General features: G+C 42.8%; 1 protein-coding gene across 6 annotated transcripts in view; it reads left to right on the top strand.

The window, feature by feature from the left end:
- CLPB (ClpB family mitochondrial disaggregase) overlaps positions 1-20,289 on the top strand; it is a 180,899-nt gene that overhangs the window by 27,162 nt on the left and 133,448 nt on the right. For all 6 annotated transcript variants that reach the window (XM_053562987.1, XM_053562992.1, XM_053562990.1 and 3 more), the window contains exon 3: positions 7,586-7,672. In XM_053562987.1, coding sequence (XP_053418962.1) covers positions 7,586-7,672 — 87 coding nt within the window. The remainder of the gene's footprint in view (positions 1-7,585; positions 7,673-20,289) is intronic.

The following is a 20,289-nucleotide window of genomic DNA, read 5'->3' as shown; positions in this document are numbered from 1 at the left end:
ATCTTCTTAGTTTACTCTGTCACTTCTTTAAATAGGGCAAACACTAGTTGAAAAATGATAATAAGAATGAAAGAGGCTTTTCTGTTTGAACAGTGCCTTATTGCTTACCAAGTATTTTTTACATATTTTATCTGATTGTCTCCTGACAACACCCCTCTGTGACATACATAGGGAAGGTTGGTGGTGTCCTCTCCATTTTTTAACAGATGTGAAAATAGGCCCAGGGAGCAAGATCTGTCTTAGATGAGGGAACCAGTTAAGATTCAGAAAAGCTGAGTCACTCATTCATCCACATCTCCTCACCCATAAATGGCAGAGCCTGGATTTGAACCAAGACCTTTCCTGATTATTTATTTGTCCCACTCTACTGCCTGAAAGTTGTGTAAGAGCTGGGGTTCAAGTCTTCTAGTGTGGTCTCCTCTGTGTCTGCTACCCTGGACCATCCCCACTTGGGATCACCTCCCATTACCTTGCCAAGCAGGAGACCTAGTTCATTAAGGAAAGGCCTTCCACAAGTCTGGATGAACCCAGAAAGGCCTGCCATGCCCACCCCACGTCCTCAGCCCCAGACATAGGCTGCTGTGCTCTTAGTAGCAGCCTGCATTAAGCATTCTACCCATCATCTCAGGGATGATGGAATCCTAACCTTTTCAGAGATACCGTACTCTGTCACAAGCATCGCTCTTTTTAAAAGAGATTAATTCACTTGCTGTATTTTGTCCATTGGTGAAAATCACAGGGGAGTGCAGCGGTGGCTTTCTCAGGCCTCAAAGGCCCTTTCAACTGCTCTTAGCAGGCAGCCACAGCACCCCCCTACCCTCAGCTGGCCCAGGACTTTGAAATGGCTGCCCCCAACTGGGCATTCACTTGCAAAGCAACTCAATGAAATGGAGAAGACTTGGTTTGGAAATCCTAACTTTCTGGGCTGCTCGGCACAGGGGGGAAGCAGGCGAGGAGCCCACCCAGTTTTGAAAGAGGAAATGATGGTAGTTGCATTGCCTGTAGTGAGGTTAGCACTGGTCCTTCTTGATAAGACCAGGTGTCATCACTCCTACAGAGTTCTATCCTAGGATATCTCTTTTAAAATCTTTTGGTTTTTTTTTTTTTTTTCTGAGACGGAGCCTCAAGCTGTCACCCTGGGTAGAATGCCTTGGCATCACAGCTCACAGCAACCTCCAACTCCAGGGCTCAAGTGATTCTCCTGCCTCCGTCTCCCAAGTAGCTGGGACTACAGCCACAATGCCTGGCTATTTTTTTTGTTGTTGTTGCAGCCATCATTGTTGTTTGGCAGGCCCGGGCTGGATTCGAACCCACCAGCTCAGGTGTATGTGGCTGGCACCTTTGCCACTTGAGCCACAGGCACCGAGTCCTCTTTAAAAATCTTTATAAGCACTTTGCCTAAGAGGGATTAATATACCCCATTTCACAGGTTGTAAGCAACAGAGCCAGAGTCTGAACACCAGCCTTTGGACTCCAGGGTCATTGCTTTTTTTTTTTTTATTACATTTCAGCCCCAAGACACTGCAGAGAATAATAATGCTCCATCAGGAAGCTGGGCAGGGCTGAAAAGCTGGAGATTTACTGAAGAACACCAAGATTTGCCTCCTATGGATGACCACTTAGATCAGAGAGCCCTTTTCTTCATATTTCAGTGCCACCTCCTCTGAACTCCTGAAAAGCTGGAAGGGATTATGTTCCACAGTGGACCTGTGAAGAGACTGAAGCTGAAGGGACATCATGTCCCTTCATAAGACACCACGTTCCTTCTTTAGGGCATTAGAATAGGATGTGGCAGGGTCTGCACCTATAGCTCAGCGGCTAGGGCTCCAGCCACATACACTGGAGCTGGCGGGTTCGAATTCCACCCGGGCCTGTCAAACAGCAATGACAACTACAACCAAAAAAATAACCGAGTGCCTGAAGTCCCAGCTACTTGGGAAGCTGAGGCAAGAGAATCACTTAAGCCCAAGAGTTGGAGGCTGCAGTGAGCTGTGATGCCACTGGCATTCTACCGAGGGTGACAAAGTGAGACTCTGTCTCAAAAAAAAAAGGATGTGGCAGAATGGGAGCTAGCACCCAGGGCTCCAACTCTGTCCCATATCCTTTCATTGAAACAATAGCAAGTTTAGCCATTAGCAAAACAGTCTTTTTCTTAAAAGAAAACCTTTCTTTCTTAAAAGAAAACAGAAGCGATAACTCCAAAATACAAGAGGTGTTTAACAAATAGCTCAAAATTGTTGGTGATCACAGACATGCAAATTAAAATAATAATGTGATATCCCTTTACATCCACTAGTGATTAGGAACCTGGTTATTGCCAAATGTTGGCAGGCAGAGGGGTCTGATGGAGCAGCTCTCTAGGAAAGAGAGCTATTGTGGCACTGTTTAGTCAAGGACTCATTGAGCTTAGTACATGCCCTTAGGAAATGCTCACATAGCCCAAAAGGGAACATGAGGGAGGATGCTCTTTAAGAATTGTTTTTGGTGGTTGAGAGATGTTGGGCTACCTGGGCAGGTATTCCTGGGAGGGCAAAGAGAAAAATATGGTAGATACATGCCACGGGGAATTATACAGCAATTAAAAACAAGGAGTTATTGTATACTTAGCAATATGAGCATATTTTAAAACAGAATCATCTGTGAAAAAGTAGTAAACAGGATTTTTTTTTTTGAGTGAGAGTCTCACTTTGTCACCCACAGTAGAGTGCTGTTGCATCGCAGCTCACAGCAACTTCAAAGTCTTGGGCTTAAGCATTCTCTTGCCTCTGCCTCCCAAGTAGCTGGGACTACAGGCCCCCCGCCACAACACCCGACTATTTTTTTTGTTGTAGTTGTCATTGTTGTTTGAACCCGCCATCCCTGCTGTATGTGGCTGGAACCCTAACCACTGAGCTACGGGCACTGAGCCAGTAAATGGGATTTTAAAAATACACACATATACACACACACAAAAGGAAAGAAGGAGGGAGGAAAGAGAAGAGAACCCTGCCTGGCTTAGGTTCTAGAAAGTAAGAACCTCTCTTCCTTGAGAGCCTCCAAAAGGGGCCAGGCACAGCAGATACGTGTACATTTTTGCTGAATAAATGAACAAAGGAGGGCCTAGAGCCAGCCCAGCGCTCCAGGGCTGAATTATCCAGATCATTCTGTGTGACCACATCTTAGAATCGCTTGGTATTGGTCAACTTGCCACTACCAACTTGGAAGCAGAATATTTTGTTCCATCAAAATGATTGAAATAAAGTAGGGTGGCAGGCAGAAACCATCCTGTATTGAATACGTGCTATAAAAAGCCAGGCATTGGGCTGGGTTCCTACAAATTATTGACTCTTTTATAGGTGAGAAAATCAAGAATTAGAGAGTTGATCTGCTTATAGTTATATGGCTGGAACTGAATATGAATCCAGGTCTAAGTTATTCCAAAGCCCTTTATTTGTCCTATTCTTTTTTTCTTCTTTTTTTTGAGACACTCTTATTTTGTCACCCTCAGTAGAGTGCTGTGGTGTCACAGCCCACAGCAACCTCCAACTCTCGGGCTTAGGCGATTCTCTTGCCTCAGCCTCCCAAGTAGCTGGGAGTACAGGCGCCGGCCACAATACCTGGCTATTTTTTTGTTGTTGCAGTTTGGCTGGGGCCAGGTTCGAACCTGCCACCTTCATTATATGGGGCCGGCACCCTACTCACTGAGCCACAGGCACTGCCCTCTTTTCTTTTCTTTTTGAGACAGAGTCAGTAGAGTGCGATGGTATCACAGCTCACAGCAACCTCAGATTCTTGTACTTAAGCAATTCTCTTGCCTCCCAGCCCACAAGTAGCTGGAACTATAGGCACCTGCCACGATGCCTAGCTATTTTTTAGAGACGAAGTCTCTCTCTGGCTGAGACTGGGCTTGAACTTGTGAGCTCAGACAATCCACCCGCCTTGGCCTCCCAAAGTGCTAAGATTACTGGTGTAAGCCACTGCTCCCAGCATTTGTCTTTTAATACTGCACTCAGCCCTCAAGGGCAGGAAACATCTCAACCTTCTTTCTTCAGTCTGACCTCTGGAGTAGTGCTGCTTTGAGTTTTTAGAGTTTTGGGGGCATAGTCAGGGAAACACGGATCATTGATTCACTGGAGGCATAAGGTATTCTGGTGGCACTGAGTTTCTCCTGCCTATATGCCCTGTGTTCTCATTTCTCTGCCCAAACTTCTATCCTTGTGTCTGTATAGCAGTCTAGAGACTGGTTCCCTTATCCCCATTTTGTGTTTTTCACCTTTTCAAATTCAGCTTGCTTAAGCTATCTAGGCTAATTTTATAATTCCTTTACTCCAAATCCTTGAATGACAACTACCTTTGCTGAGAGGCTAAGGAATGGCAAGTAAGTTTTCTCTCTGTTGCCAGACTCAGTAGATGAATGGTGGCTAATTGGAACCTATGTTCAGGAGGATTCTGAGGTTCTTTCAAAGGCTTCATAAAAAATTGCTGCTGGAAGAGATTCACGGTATCTGTCCTAGACATGGGAGTGTGGGACAGTAGTATGCATGCCAGCCATCTGTCAACTTCTAGCTGACTTTTTATCCAAGGGTCCATTACTGATTTCATGGAGGTTATGAACCCTGGATATTATATGCAAAAGAAGTTTTGAGTATATCTGAGCTCCTATGTACTTTTCCAGAGAGAAATTCAATCACACTCTCAAAATTTGAACATTCAAAAAATGTTACTCCCACTGCCTTGACCTCTGAGTCTGGCATTGGAGGCCCTGTATCAGCCCTGCATACCTCAGCAGCTGTCTGTTTCTCTGTTGTGAACTGTCACCCAGATGGATCTGCTCAGTGGTCTCTGAATGTTCCTTTCCTGCTTCGCAATCATATCCTGTTTCTTTTGCCTTGAATGGCACTTACTTTCTCCCACTTCTCAAATTCTTCCTGTTTCTTCAAGACATAGTTCAAGTCTATTCCCTCAGAAGCCTCTTTGTTTTTTGAGACAGAGCCTCAAGCTGTCGCCCTGGGTAGAGTGCTGTGGCATCACAGCTCACAGCAACCTCCAGCTCCTGGGCTCAAGCGATTCCTCTGCCTTCGCCTCCCAAGTAGGTGGAACTACAGGTGCCCACTACAATGCCTGGCTATTTTTGGTTGCAGCCATCATTGTTGTTTGACGGGCCCTGGCTGGATTCAAACCCGCCAGCTCAGTTTGTGGCTGGCGCCTTAGCCGCTTGAGCCACAGGCGCCGAGCCAGAAGCCTCTTTGATTTTCTAGTCTTTCTGGACTGAGGACCAGAAAAGTGAGGCGATTCCCTCAGAATCACAGTTAGGATCAGAATTCTAGACTCATAACTCTTAGAACCATGTGCTTTCTTTGTATTACATAGCCTGCTAAATGAAAAGGTCTTGTAAAGTACATTAAGGAAGGTTCTTAGCCTCTTTAATATTCTTGGTCATAGAAAATTGTTTCTGCATAAAAGAAGTTTAACATTGTAGGTGGCAAGAGGCTCCAGACTTTTACCAGAAGAAATCCTCCAAAGGAGAGGTTAGAGATGAAGGTTTCCTGACCTCCTCGCTCAACACCCTCTCCTCACATTTTTCTGAGGGCTTTCTGGTCACTGAGACTGGGTAGGGTTCCTTTGTGCTCTACAACCTATAGCCCCATTTGTAACTCTCATGGAATGTGTAGTTCTGTGCTTGGTGGTTTCTCTCCCTCTCAGGCTTTGACAGTGCCCTTGGGAGTTAGAGAGACACATCAATCAGTACATGATGTTTCTCGTCATCCTCCCAAGCCCTAATTAACTTCTTACTTCAGCAGCACAGAGATTTTATTTGGGTTGGCCCATAAAAGGATTTACTACAGATTGTGACGCAGAATGGTGTGAGGACTCAAACTCAAGCCTTTGGACTTTGCCCAGTGTTTGTTCACCTAGAACCCACTGAAAAGTAACTTCCTGGTTCCCCCAAAGCTCCTCTGCCCTTTCCTCATGAGGAGGTCCTGCTTAGCTGGCAAATCACACTCAGCTTTTTGGTATCCCTGTTTCCTGGCACTATAGTCTTTGATTTCATGCTGTCCTGAATCCTCCCTCCACTAAATTGTGTGCTTTCCTAGAATGGATCCTGTGTCTTTTCCTCACCCCGATCCTGAGTCTAACACAGGAGCAAGCACATGGCATATTGATTTCCTGAAATCAATTTAGTCTTTGTCTTTCACATTACCGGGAGCCATGTTCTGTCTAAGAGTGATGGTTCTCAACCTTCCTAATGCCTCCTTATGCCATGACCCTTTAATATAGTTCCTCAGGTTGTGGTGACCCCCCCCATCCATAAAAATTATTTTCGTTGCTACTTCATAACTGTAATTTTGCTACTGTTATGAATCATAATATCTGATATGCAGGATGTATTTTCATCGTTACAAAGGGGTCGCGACCCACAGATTGAGAACCTCTGGTTTAGAGGAAGGGTAGTGAGTTCAGAAGGACTTTAGAGTCACTATCAACTTGGGTTCCAGTTGCTACACCACCTGCCCCTTAACTAGCTATGTGAGGTTAAGCAAGTCATTTTTCCTCACTGAGCCTGTTAGCACATCCATGAAAAGAGGAGATTACTGCCATCTCCTTAGGTGGTATGAAAGTAGATGAACACACAAATGTAAAATACTTAGGGCTTGTAGAAGGTATTTAGTAAAAATTAGTTTCGTTAGCTGGGTGTTGTGGTGGGCACCTATAGTCTCAGCTATTCGGGAGGCTGAGGCAAGAGAATCGCCTAAGCCCAAGAGCTGGAGGTTGCTGTGAGCTGTGACGCCATGGCACTCTACCCAGGGCAACAAAGTGAGACTCCTTGTCTCTAAATTAAAAAAAAAATTGGTTCTGTTTATTCACCTTCTGTCTATCCCACATTGTAGAGGGCCCCTGTTCCTGGGGCCCAGAATTCAGACTTTCAGTGGTTTATGTTAAACTCTGTATTTGTTAATGTATTCAGCAATAATTGCATTCTTACTATGTGTCAGGCATTGGCATATAGGTTCAGTTAGGGTCCATGTGGACTCTTTAGGAACCTAATCTATTTTTTTTAATGTTCTTTCCATCCTTCCTTGGCTTAAAGAATTTCCAGTTTCTAAACAGACACAATACAGGAATGTAATCATTTTATAAACTGAGAACTACCTAGATAAGATGTGTCTTTAGGCATTCTGTACAAGGCATTAGGAAATTAAGGAGGAAAGAGAGATCTGTGGGCAGGATGAGTCAAGGAAGGAGAGAGTTCACAAGCCAGGATTGTATCACATAGCATGAGAGGAGGATTCGAATAGGCAAAGAGGCAGGAAGAAAGCATTCTCAACCAAGGGTATGGGAGTATAAGGATATTAAGATAAGGAAAGCCTGTTTCCTCAGAAGTTATCAGGATGCAGATTGATTTAAGGGAAGAAGAGCAGGTAGGGGAAGCCTTGGGTTGGGGGAAAGTGAATGAATGAAGGAGCTGAGATTTAGGATTTAGTTTTCAAAGGCCTGTATTTTCAGACTCATCCACCTGTCTGTTGACTGTGTCTTTTCTTCTGTGGTTATTGCTATTCATATGTCCATGATAAGCCATACATTCAAAATATTCCTCTCTTTTTAGGCTGTTATCAGAAGGTGCAGATGTCAATGCAAGGCACAGACTTGGCTGGACAGCACTCATGGTGGCAGCCATCAGCCGAAATGACAGGTGAGAGATCTTCCTCCATACAGGACTCCCTTAGCAGATCTCTGCAGACTGTGTTCCTGAATGTTCTTTCACCCTTGCCTTCCCCCTAGCTGTCTTCTCCAGAGGCAGGAGGATGAAGACAGTCCAAGTATTGGACTATACCAATACTGGTTAGTTGATGTGCAGAGGAAAGTGTTGGCCAATAGACTTAGCTATACTTCTCCTTTATAGTGAACTTGATCTCAGTCACTCAGTTCTCTTGTTTGCCTTCTTTAGCTTCAGCCACTTATTCTTTAAAAGGAAAAATTGATATAAACGGGCACTGTGGTTGAGAGACCCAGAATCCACTTCTGGTTCTGAGCCTTAATTGAATTTCTGAACTCCATGGAGACCCCAGTTCTTTATCAGAAATTACTATGAACATTTAGTAAATATCTGCTCTGAGCCAGGCCCTATGCTAGTGTTTGGAGAATCTAATACCTTGGGGCGCTCATAGTCTAATGTGAAAAAGAAATGCAGGTAAAGAGACACAGCATAGTGTAATCAGTGATGTCAGAGCAGTATGTACAGGTTATTATTGAAGCAGAGGGTGTGAGAGGACTCAGTCTAACAGCAGAGTAAATTCTCTTCATATTCTTTTGAGACTCAGCTAAGATAACATGTGTGTTACAGGTTTTAAATCATGAGTCGTTATTCCCTGATGCCCTCATTGGACCTCTCTATACACAAACATACATGTGTTTATTCTACACCACTGATACGCCACCCCACTCACCAGTCTTCCTCCCCAGCCTGCAGGTGTTTCCATCTGTAAGTAGAAGCAATGCTAAAGGAGGAGCTGTGTTCCCGTCTATGTGTAGTATTTTCAAGGTTGAGATTGAATAGGAAACAACATTATACTGAGTACTGTCAATTAGTGATCAGACAGCTAGTAGATGTGCTTTTGGGGACACTTCTCTCTGAATCTAATGGATTGTTTAACTGCTTGCTGTGCGTTAGCAGGACTGTTCGCAAATCAGTGATGCTTGCTGAGCAAAGTGAAATTGTTGGCTTGTATTTACTTAGGTTCCTAGGACTAACTAAGCATCCATTTTATGTCCTCCTCTTCCTTTCCACTATCAAGGGAGGACAAGATTTTATTGAAAATGACATACCCTTAGTTTGGATTTATTTATTCACATTACACAAATTTCTTTGGCCCCTGCTATTTGCTAGGTCCAGTTCTATGTATTTGAAATAACATCAATGATAGATAAAGATTCCTGCCCACATAGAGCTTAGTACTATACTAGTGTGGTCCCTGGGTGGAGAGCGGCATGGGCAGATAATAAACAATAAGTATAATGGATAAATAAACTATATATCAGAAGATCAGAAGTGCTCTGGACAAAAAGAAAAGTATAACTTATTAAAAAGGGAGTAGCGGGAGTTGCCTGTGGATCAAAGGAGTAGGCGCTGGCATCATATGCCAGAGGTGGCAGGTTCAAACCTAGCCCTGGCCAAAAACTGCAAATAAATAAATAAATAAATAAATAAACAAATAAAAAGGGAGTACCAGGAGTACATTGGTCAGGGCAAGTAGGCCTCGTTGGTAGAGTGTCCTGTGAATAGTCTGAAAGGATTATCATGTCCATACCAGCACAATCTGCCAAAAAGTTTCTCCTTATTAAAAATGTGCTGGCTGGGCACGGTGGCTCACACCTGTAATCCTAGCACTCTGGGAGGTCAAGGCGGGTGGATAGTTTGAGCTCATGAGTTCAAGACCAGCCTAGCAAAAGCAAGATCCTGTCTCTACTAAAAATAAAAAAACTGAGGCAAGAAGATTGCTCGAGCCCAAGTTAGAGGTTGCTGTGAGCTATGACGCCACAACACTCTCCCAGGGCGATAGCTTGAGACTCTGTCTCAAAAAAAAAAAGTGCTGATTCTCATATATTAATTACCGGTCCTCCTGGAATCATATTGGCCAGGCCTGAAATGCCAGCACCTTTGAATTGGATTTGGATGACAGGAAGATAAAGGGGCAGCACCCCTTGATTCAAAGCCGAAAGCAGAGAACCTTCTCCTTCTTTAGGGTGTTAGCAGCCCAACAGCTCAAGAGAGACATTCCAGAGTAGCCCAGTCATTTCGCCTGTAGGTGCCTGCTTAATGTATTAAGACCTTAAGGATATAGATTATAAAATAGTCTCTATCCTTAATAAGCTTTTTTTGTTATTGTTGTTGAAACAGCGTCTTACTATGTTGCTGGGCTTAGGTGATTCTCTCGCCTCAGCCTCCCAAGTAGCTGGGATTACAAGCGCCCGCCACAATGCCTGGCTATTTTTTGGTTGTAGTTGTCATTGTTGTTTGGCAGGCCTGGGCTGGATTCAAACCCGCCAACTCTGGTGTAGATAGCTGAGCTACAGGCCTGCTGAGCTACAGGCGCCGAGCCGGTCCTTAATAAGCTTAATTGTTATATGTATTTATTATTTTATTTAATTTTGAATAGGAAATAACAGAACTATAGTGCTAAATTTGACAAATATATACAGGAATTTAATTTACAATTTATTCGTGGTAACTTAAACTAAAATACAAATATAAATATACCCAGGAAAGTTAAAACTGGATCAAGATCAGAAACCATATTGGTTAAAGAGAAGATAACTATATCAGCATAGAACCAGAGGTTTTCTTCTCTGAAAATAGGTTTATTATTTTTAAAAAATAATATAGAGGAGAAAGTAAATCATCTAAATTTCCTCTATCTAGAGATTGATCATTGTATGTATATGCATTTATAATTTTACATCAATGTGACCATGCTATAGTCACTATAAATTAGATAATTAGTGAAATTGAGTATTAATTTAGATTGAAGCTTTCTGATGAGCAAGGCATAAAAAGAATACAGAAAGTTTTGTTTCTTCAGGACAGAAAAACTTTGTCCTGGCATCCCTTTATATTATCATTACATGCATCCACCAAACATATTTAAAAACTATACTGTGTGTGGTGGGCTATGGGGGGATTCAGAGGATAAGCAGTCACAGCTTTTGCTTTTAGAAGCTTACTTGAACTGCTAACATCAAGGACTTGAGTATTATGTTGGGACTCTGTCTTCAGTAGCCATTCTGCTGAAGACTCACCAACTTTCTATTGGGAAAGCCTCCTTGCCAGCCCTAGTAACAGCTTGGGTGTAGTATTGATGTAAGGAACAGTCGTTGAGGTCTGGCGCCCTTCTCCACAGTAAGCCCTCTGGAAGCCTCATGCCACAAGGCACTTGTTTAGCCTGAGTCTGGGTGTCTCTTTCTATGTTGCACTCTGACCCAGCCTAGCTAAAGGCTAAGCCACAGGGTCCCAGGATGATCACTGTGACTTAGCATAGCCTTCACCAGCTCGTGCAAATATACACAGCTTTCAGCTAAATTCAATTAGTTTTTCTTTAAGAAGGGAAAGAAATCCAATTTTACCAAACATGGACAGACGGTGGAAGGCACTTTGATGTTACAACCTCTCAGTGATGCTTTACTTAGTCACAAGTTCATAAGCAAGAAGGCTTAATTACTTGGGAAAACACAGGATTAAAACTGAACACAATGGCTGAGTATCCGCTCTCGGGCGACTTGATTCGAACCCATGCACCCAGTTCGTGTGTGGTGCAAACTTTGATGTGTACTATGACAAGCTGAAAGTCATGACCTCCTCAGGGAAGCTCCTTCAGATGGCATTTGCAGGATGTGTAGGCGGAGAGGCAGGGCCTGCCAGGCCTGTTTGCTCAACTTTGATGTCCAAGCAGCCACAGGCCCTACTATTTGCTCTTTCACTGAGGGATGGACTGGGAGCCTCCTACCTTTCCCAATGGACAATGGCCAGCAATGGACTGTGACGACTGTTGACCATTCCAGCAGCCTGGTGGACCAGAACAGGGCTTTGAGAGGTGCAGAGCCTGGGGGGTCAAAATCTGTTCATAGCAAAGTCATTTCTCCAGATGTAGCTTTCCTTAAAGCCCTAAGTTGTTGGGTACTTGTAATGGAGATGGAAATAGTTTCATGAATTTTAGCAGGTAGTTGTAAATTGAAAGTTTAAGTCTTTTCTATTCCTTTAATAAGGGCATATGAGCAGAGGATGGTGGTTTGGAAGCAAAGCAGTATGATTTATATCCTTATAATTTCTAATTTCTCAAAAAAGATGCTGTCGAAACACATGCATGGTAAAAATAATATCTAGAGCATACAAAGAACTCATACAAATCAATGATAGTCAATTCAGAAAAAAGAGATGGGTGGTAAATGAGCATATGAAAAGGTACTCAGCATTGTTAATCATTAGGGAAATGCAAATTAAAATGACAGTGAGCTACCACTTCCACACTTATACAATTAAAATTTAGAAATACTAACAATGCCAGGTGCTGGCAAGGATACATAACAGTTGTTGTATGTTGCTGATAGGAACACATGATGGTGTGGGCATGTGGGAAAACACTTTGGCGGTTCTTATAAAGGTTAAGCATATGACTCGGTGCCTGTAGCACAGTGGTTATGGTGCCAGCCACATGCACCAAGGCTGGCCAGTTCGAACCCAGCCTGGGCCAGCTAAACAACAATGACAACTGCAACAACAACAACAAAAAAGAAATAGGTGGGCGTTGTGGCAGACACCTGTAGCCCCAGCTACTCTGGAGGATGAAAGCTTAAGCCCTAGAGTTAGAGATTGCTGTGAGCTGTGACACCACGGCACTCTGCTGAGGCTGACATAGTAAGACTCTGTCTAAATAAATAAATAAATAAATGTTAAGCATACTTTTATCATATAAGCCAGCATTAGCAACTCCCAGGTTTTGGTCCAAGGAAAATAAAAACATGTATCTGCATAATGACCTGTATGCAAATATTTACAGCAGTTTTATCCATAATCACCCCAAACTGGAAATAACCCAAGTATCCATCAACTGGTGAATGGATAAATTGTGGTACATCCATACAGTTAAAAAAAAAAAAAACAAAAAAAACTCAGAAGTTAAAAAAAAAATAGAAAAAGAACGAACTACTCATACATGCAGGATGAATCTCAAAAGCTTTATGCTAAGTTGAAGCCAACACAAAAAGCTACCTATTGTATAATTCCATTTATATGACATTCTGGAAAAGACAACCTACTCTAGGAACAAAAATCAGATTAGTGGTTTCCAGGGATTGGGAGGAGGAGGACATAAAAGAACTTTGGGGGTGATGGAAATATGTTATATCTTAATTATGGCAGTGGTTACATGACTGCACATAGTTAACAAAACTTATCCAATTACACACCTTAAAAAGGATGCATTTTACTATGTGTAAACGATATTTCAATAAACTGATTTTTAAAAAGCTTAAGAAAATGGCTCGGTGCCTGTAGCTCCAGTGGCTAGAGTGCCAGCCACATACACCAGAGCCGGCGGATTCAAATCCAGCCCTGGCCTGCCAAACAACAACGACAACTATGACCAAAAATAGCCAGGTGTTGTGGAGGGCGCCTGTGGGCCCAGCTACTTGGGAGGCTGAGGCAAGAGAATCGCTTAAGCCCAAGAGTTAGAGGTTGCTGTGAGCCGTGATGCCACAGCACTCTACCCAGGGTGACAGCTTGAGACTCTGTCTCAAAAACAACAACAAAAATTTAAGAAAATGATCATTCCTTATTAATTGTGACAGTGGCATATTGAGAATTCATGTTTGTGGGTCAATATTAATTCATATTGTTCACGGTCACCTGGAATGTTTTGAATTTTTGTTGTTGGTATCTCACATTAGAGTACTACTGTATTCTGATTGTTAGTTGAGAGTGAAGATTTGTGAATTCACACCATTAGTGTTGCCATGAAGTATAATTACTAATGAATCGTAATGAATTCAGTTTATGAGTAGTGTACAGTGGACTGATACTACATATAAATCCACAAAGTGTATGATTCTTCATTCCAGCAAAGAGAAAGTTCAGGTACAGGACTGGGAGTTTGCCTTTTCCAGACCATTCTTAGGCTCTTTATCCCTAGTTTCCAATGCAAAATCACCTATATAGTGAGGTCATTGTGGTGCTTCAGGAACCAAAGATATAGAAAAGGAGGGAGGGTATGGGGGGAGATTTGCATTTGAATCTACTTGGCCATTTTGGTAGCTTTTGCAAGCCCCTACCTCAGAGAAGGTGAAGGAAGCACCAGCAGTACTGTTTGAAATTCCCCATCAGTCTCCCTCCCTTCTGCCTTTTCTCCCCAAGTGCATTTCATCAGCAACGGAAGGACTGGTTCCTGGCACTGCCTTCCCTGCTTGGCCAGGGTCCCTGAGGAACTGAGCTAATGAGTAGATAACACGCATTTGCCAAGGCCTTCCTGGATGTGGTACCTGGGCTTTGTTAATTTTAAAGTGCTGCTATCCTTGGCTGAAGACCATTTAATTCCCTCTCATAGCAGTCATTTATTTTTAGCATTTGCTTATTTTCCCTCCACCTTACTAAGGGGAGAGTGCACATTAAACCCAAGCCAAACTGCTGTCCTACAGGAGAGGTTTTATAGGCCTTTCTTTGTGGACCACCACAGCTCCACAGGTGTTCTTAGAGCAAAGAGCCAATGCTGCTTTTACAGCTAGACCACTAGCAGCCTCTGGAGAATCTCTCCTTTTTTGCTGGCTGGCTATAAGCAGAGCAGATAGAGTACTCCTGTACCTGTCCTTGAATGAAGGTCTTTTAGGGAGCCTGATCACATGGAGGTCTATCCTGCCTTAACCGTATAGAACTCTATCCCAGGGTCCTAGGTCCAGCTTCTGCTGCAGAGTGGTGCTTCCTTCTCGCCAGGGAGGCTGGGCTTTGTGCTATATGATCTCTGGACTGTAGTGATGATGACGACTATAGTTGATTAGGTGCTGTCTGTGTGTGGGCTCATGTCAGGCATTTCCCATGTTGACTGTAATTCTCAGGGCAATCCTGAAAGGGAGGGGATTATTATCCTGATTTTACAGATGTGGAAAATTAAGCTCAGAGATGCACAAGGAGCCAAGATTTGAAATCAGGTCTCTCTGAACCCCAAACCCTTGTTCTTTCCACTGATCTACACTGCTTATAGAGGGAATAGACAAGGAGTAAGGCCATGGGGTAGACCAAGGGATGCTGAGAACACTAGGAGTCAAGTTAGCTCAGTCAGGTTTCCTGATGAGTCACTATGTGCTGCGTCTGTTTTTTTGAGACGGAGTCTCACTATGTCACCCTTGGTAGAGTGCTGTGGCATCACAGCTCACAGCAACCTCAAACTCTTGGGCTTAAGCGATTCTCTTGCCTCAACCTCCCAAGTAGCTGGACTACAGGCACCTGCCATAATACCCAGCTTTTGTTTTCTTTTTTTTTTTTTTTTTTTCAAAACATCATGGGAGTACAAATTTTTTGGTTATATGGATTGCCTTTGTAATACTTGAGTCAGGGCTGTAAGTGTGCTCATCAAACAGACAGTGTTCATTATATGATTTTGCCTTTTCCCTCCTCTCCTCTCCCTGCTTGATTTCCACTAAGTTTTATTTCCCTCTCTGCACGTGTGTGCCCATAGGTTAGCTCCAATATAATAGTATATATGGTGTTTCTTTTTCCATTCTTTAGATACTTCACTTAGGATAATGGTCTCCACTTCCATCCAAATTGTTACAAAATGCAGTAGTTCATCCTTTTTATGTCTGAGTAGTATTCCACAGTATATGTGTACATATACCACATTTTTTAAGTCTACTCATGAATTGATGGGTACTTGGGTTGATTCCATGTCTTTGCAATTGTAAATTGTACTGCAATAAACATTTAAGTGCATGTGTCTGTTTGATAAAATGACTTCCTTTGGGTAAATACCCAGTAGAGGGATTGCTGGATTGCTGGATCAAATGATTAGGTCTACTTTTAGTTCTCTGAGGAATCTTCATAATATTTTCCATAGAGGTTGTATTAATTTGCAGTCCCACCTACAATGTATAAATGTTCCTTTCTCTCTGCATCGATGCCAGCATCCATCATTTTTGGACTTTATTTCTTTATTTTCAGAGACAGAGTCTTATTTTGTCACCCTCGGTAGAGTGCTTTGGTGTCACAGCTCACAGCAACCTCCAGCTCTTGGGCTTAAGTGATTCTCTTGCCTCAGCCTCCCAAGTAGCTGGGACTACAGGCACCTGCCACAACGCCCGGCTATTTTTTTGTTGCAGTTTGGCCGGGCTGAGTTTGAACCTTCCATCCTCGGTATATGGGGCTGGCACCCTATTCACTGGGCCAAGGTGCCGTCCTTAGACTTTTTAAAATAAAAACTGTTCTAAATTGGTGGGGCATTGTGGCAGGCACTTGTAGTCCCAGCTACTCAGAAGGCTGAGGCAAGGGGATCATTGCTTGAGCCCAAGAGTTTGAGGTTGCTGTGAGCCAGGACACCACAGCACTCTACTTGGGACATGGAGTGAGACTTTTTCTCAAAAATGAATAAATAAATAAATAAATACCATTCTAACTGGGGTACAGTGGTATCTCATTAAAGCTTTAATTTGCATTTCTCTGATGATTAGTGATGCTGAGCATTTTTTACATATTTTTATTAGCAATTTGTTTCTCTTCTTTAGAAAAGCTTCTGTTCATGTCTTTTGCCCACTTTTTCTTTTGTTTTTTTGGACAGAGCCTCAGCTATTGCCCTGGGTAGCGTGCTGTGGCATCACAGCTCACAGCAACCTCCAACTCCTGGGCTCAAGTGATTCTCCTGCCTCTGCCTCCCAAGTAGGTGGGATTATAGGTGCCCGCCATAACGCCTGGCTATTTTTTGGTTGCAGCCCATCATTGTTTGGCAGGCCCGGGCTGGGTTCCAACGGCCAGCTCAGGTGTATGTGGCTGGCGCCTTAGCTGCTTGAGCCACAGGTGCCGATTTTGCCCACTTTTTTAATGGAGTTGTTTTTTTTTCTTGCTGATTTGCTTGAAATCTTTATAGATTCTGGTGATTAGCCCTTTATTGGATGAATAACTTGCAGATATTTTCTTACATTCTGTAGGTTGTCTATTTCCTGTGTTATTTCATTAGCTGTGCAGAGTTTTAATCAGGTCCAATTTATTTATTTTTGTTGTTGCTATAATTGTCATTGGCGGTCTTAGTTATAAATTCTTTTCTTTTTTCTATTTTTTTTTTTTTGAGACAGAGTCTCATTTTGTCATCCTTGGTAGAGTGCCGGGGCATCACAGCTCACAGCAACCTCAAACTCTTGGGCTCAAGCGATTCTCTTTCCTCAGCTTCCCAAGTAGCTGGGACTACAGGCACCCGCCACAACCCCTGGCTATTTTTAGAGATAGGGTCTCGCTCTGGCTCAGGGTGGTCTTGAACTCCTGAGCTCTGTCAGTCCACCCCCTACGGCCTCCTAGAGTACTAGGATTACAGGGGTGAGCCACCACGCCCACATTTAAGTCTTTTATGCATCTCAAATTAATTTTTGTGAGTGGTGAGAAATATGGATCCTGTTTCATTCTGCATGTGGCTATCCAATTTTGCCAGCACCATTAATTGAATAGAAATTGAACAGAAAAAGAATAGAAATTATTTTCCTCAATGTATATTTTCTACTTTGTCAAAGATCAGTTGGATGTATGCGGAGGATTTTATATCTGAATTCTCTTTTCTAGCCTATCTGTCCGTGTCTGTTTTTGTACCAATACTATGCTGTTTTTGTTACTATAGCCAGTAGTATAGTTTGAAAACTGGGATTGTGATGCCTCCAGATTTGTTCTTTTTGCTTCAGATTGCTTTGGCTATTCAGGCTCTTTTTTAATTCCAAATGAAGCAGAGAATTATTTTTTATAGATCTGTGAAATATGACATTGGTTTTTTGATGGGGTTTGCACATTGCATTGAATCTATAAATCACTTTGGGTAGTGTGAACATTTTAACAATGTCAGTTCTACCAATCCATGAACATGGTATGTTTTTCCATTTGTTTATGTCATTTGTGATTTCTTTCTTTGGTGTTTCATAGTTATCTTTGTACAAATCTTTCATCTCCTTTGTTAAGTATATTCCTAGGTATTTTATTTTCTTTGTAGGTATTGAAACTCTGATTTGATTCTCAGCTTGACTGTTGTTAGTATCTAGAAAAGCTACTAATTTGTGTACATTGATTTTTGTAAGGGTGATTTTGAGAAATCTAAAGGCAAGCATTCTTCTTGTCCTCAAAAAGCTTCTAGTCAGAAAAGGGATAAAACAATCCCACTTTGGAGAATGAGGCAGAATGTGGTCAGTGCCACAGAGAAGACCACATAGAGTGCTATAGGAGAGATCATGCTGTGTAGAGGTAACGTCCGGAAAGGAAGCCCTTTTTCCCCCTGATTAATATGGGGGTACATACAATTAGGTTACATTGTTTGCATTTGTTAGGCAGAGTCCAAGTTGTAGTTGTGCCCCTCCCCCAGGAGGTGCACCATGTACCCTAACTTTGTGCCAATTAGGCTCTCCCTCTCCCTTCTAAAGGAGGCCCTTTCTGAGGAGTTAGGTCTTGCCACGGGATTCAGTTGATAACAGTAGGGGGTGGAGGGACTGCATGTCTAGAAGGACTGTTGTGCTCAGAGGTTCACAAAGGGTGAAAAAGTAGGATAAACTAGAACTAGTAGGAATTGGTAGGGTCTGGGACCTGAGAGTGTGATGGAAAAACCTTAACTAGCATTGGCCACAGTCTTCTCTCTGATTGTAACAGTCTTGTGGAGCAGTCATGGCCTCTGGAGCCAGACTACCTGGGTCAAATCCAGGTATTGCTTCTTACTGGTTTTATACTTTGGCAAGTTCTTTCACTTTTATGTGATTGTCTTCTTGGTCATAAATTGAGAATAATAAGCAGATCTATGTTAAAAGGGTGCGTTGAGGTTTAAGTGTGTAAATATATGTAAGTGTTTAGAACGATGCCTACCATATAGTAAGCACTCAGTAAGGGTTTACTACTTAATATAATAGTAGCATAGTAGTAATAGTGCTTTAATTTTTTTGTTTGTTTGTTTTTTTGAGACAGAGTCTCACTCTGTCACCCTGGGTAGAGTGCCGTGGCATCATCATAGTTCAAGCAACCTCAAACTCCTGGGCTTTGAGGCATCATCATAGTTCAAGCAACCTCAAACTCCTGGGCTTAAGCAATCTTCTTGCCTCAGCTTTCCGAGTAGCTGGGACTACAGGCACCTGCCATAGCACCTGGCTACTTTTTCTATTTTTAGTAGAGATGGAATCTCACACTTACTAGGCTGGTATTGAACTCCTGAGCTCAAGCCATCCACCTGCCTTGGCCTCCCAGCATGCTAGGATTACAGGTATGAACCACTGGGCCTGGCTCTGCTTTAATTATTATTATTACTGCAACTATTGCTGACTGTGAACTGTAGATAACGCTACCTTTGATTAAGGTGGGGGAAGTTACCTGTCTCTCATCAGTAGTCTCATAGGTGATTCAGAAGCAATAGGGGTTTAAGAATTTTATTCCCAATCTTTTTCATCTAAGAAGCTGGGCCTAGAACATGGGAGCCCTAAGTAGGGTACCTTGATGTGGGGCTGGCTTTTGCCCCAGGTATCCCCTTGTCCAATGCAGGACACTGCCCAGTATTTCCCTGCAAAGAAGGATGGGTGAGGGTACTGCCCGTAATGCCAGCACCATGCCCTCAGAAAGTGTGCTGGGCTTGATGTTTCTCCTACCGCTGCTGCTATAGCCGATTATCTCTGAGTAACAAAGAGTCATTTCTAATCCCATTTGGAATCGTTGCTCAAGATAATCCTGTTTTGTAGTAATGATATTCCAATTCCAACCTGCACCGTTTCTAGTTTGGCAGATGCATGCCTCGACCTCAGGCAACCCAAGATGCTGCTCTCTGGAAAGCAGTGCCAGCTCATTTGCCTAACATGACAGTCTCAGGGTACCCCTACTCCCAGCTCCCGCTCTAATGCTATGTATTCTGTCCCAGAGTTCTGTGTTTAGTGTTATCTTCATAGAAAGTGTCATTTGGAGACAGAAGAGTATCAGCTGCTTGGGGAAGGGTGTTCCATTTCTAAAGACTGCTGTGGTCCCTCTTCTTTAGAAGACCTCTTAAAAGCAGCTGTGCCATAAGCTGCTTATCTTAATAGGCTGCCAGGCTAATGGGTTAGGGGTTTGCAGTAGACATAGTGGGTGTATCTGTGTTTCAGCATGGTATTTGGGTGTCTCCCCAGACATTCATATGACTGGAACGTGATGTGGGAAATAGTATAGTCAGACTAATAAATGGTGAATGACTTGGTTCATTGTTTATGCACGAATGGACCTTACACTAGAGAACAGACTGAAGTGGTGAGCCATGGGGCTCTGTCCTATTCAGTAGTTATATCACTGATTCCATTGAGGTCATTGACAAGTGCCATCCAGGCCAGCAGATTAAATAAAACTTGAAGAGGTACAGTACATATGTCTAGTGAAAGAATTGGGGACATAAAAAACGATCCCAATGGGCAAGAGCAATGGTTAAATCTGTGTTGATAAAAATTAACAGGGATGAGTGTATAGGTCAACAAGAAAATTTGAAAACATCTATTGATGTAAAATCCAAGGTATAATACTTAGCAGTACAAAGAAGTAAGGCTAGTAGGCAACTAAAATATCAGCATGTGAGTCAGTAGTGCAACATC

This window comes from Nycticebus coucang, chromosome 14 (assembly GCF_027406575.1).
Source record: "Nycticebus coucang isolate mNycCou1 chromosome 14, mNycCou1.pri, whole genome shotgun sequence".
In the NCBI taxonomy this organism is placed as follows: Eukaryota; Metazoa; Chordata; class Mammalia; order Primates; family Lorisidae; genus Nycticebus; species Nycticebus coucang.
The sequence above is the reverse complement of the archived record's forward strand: the minus strand, read 5'-3'. Positions and strand labels throughout refer to the sequence as shown.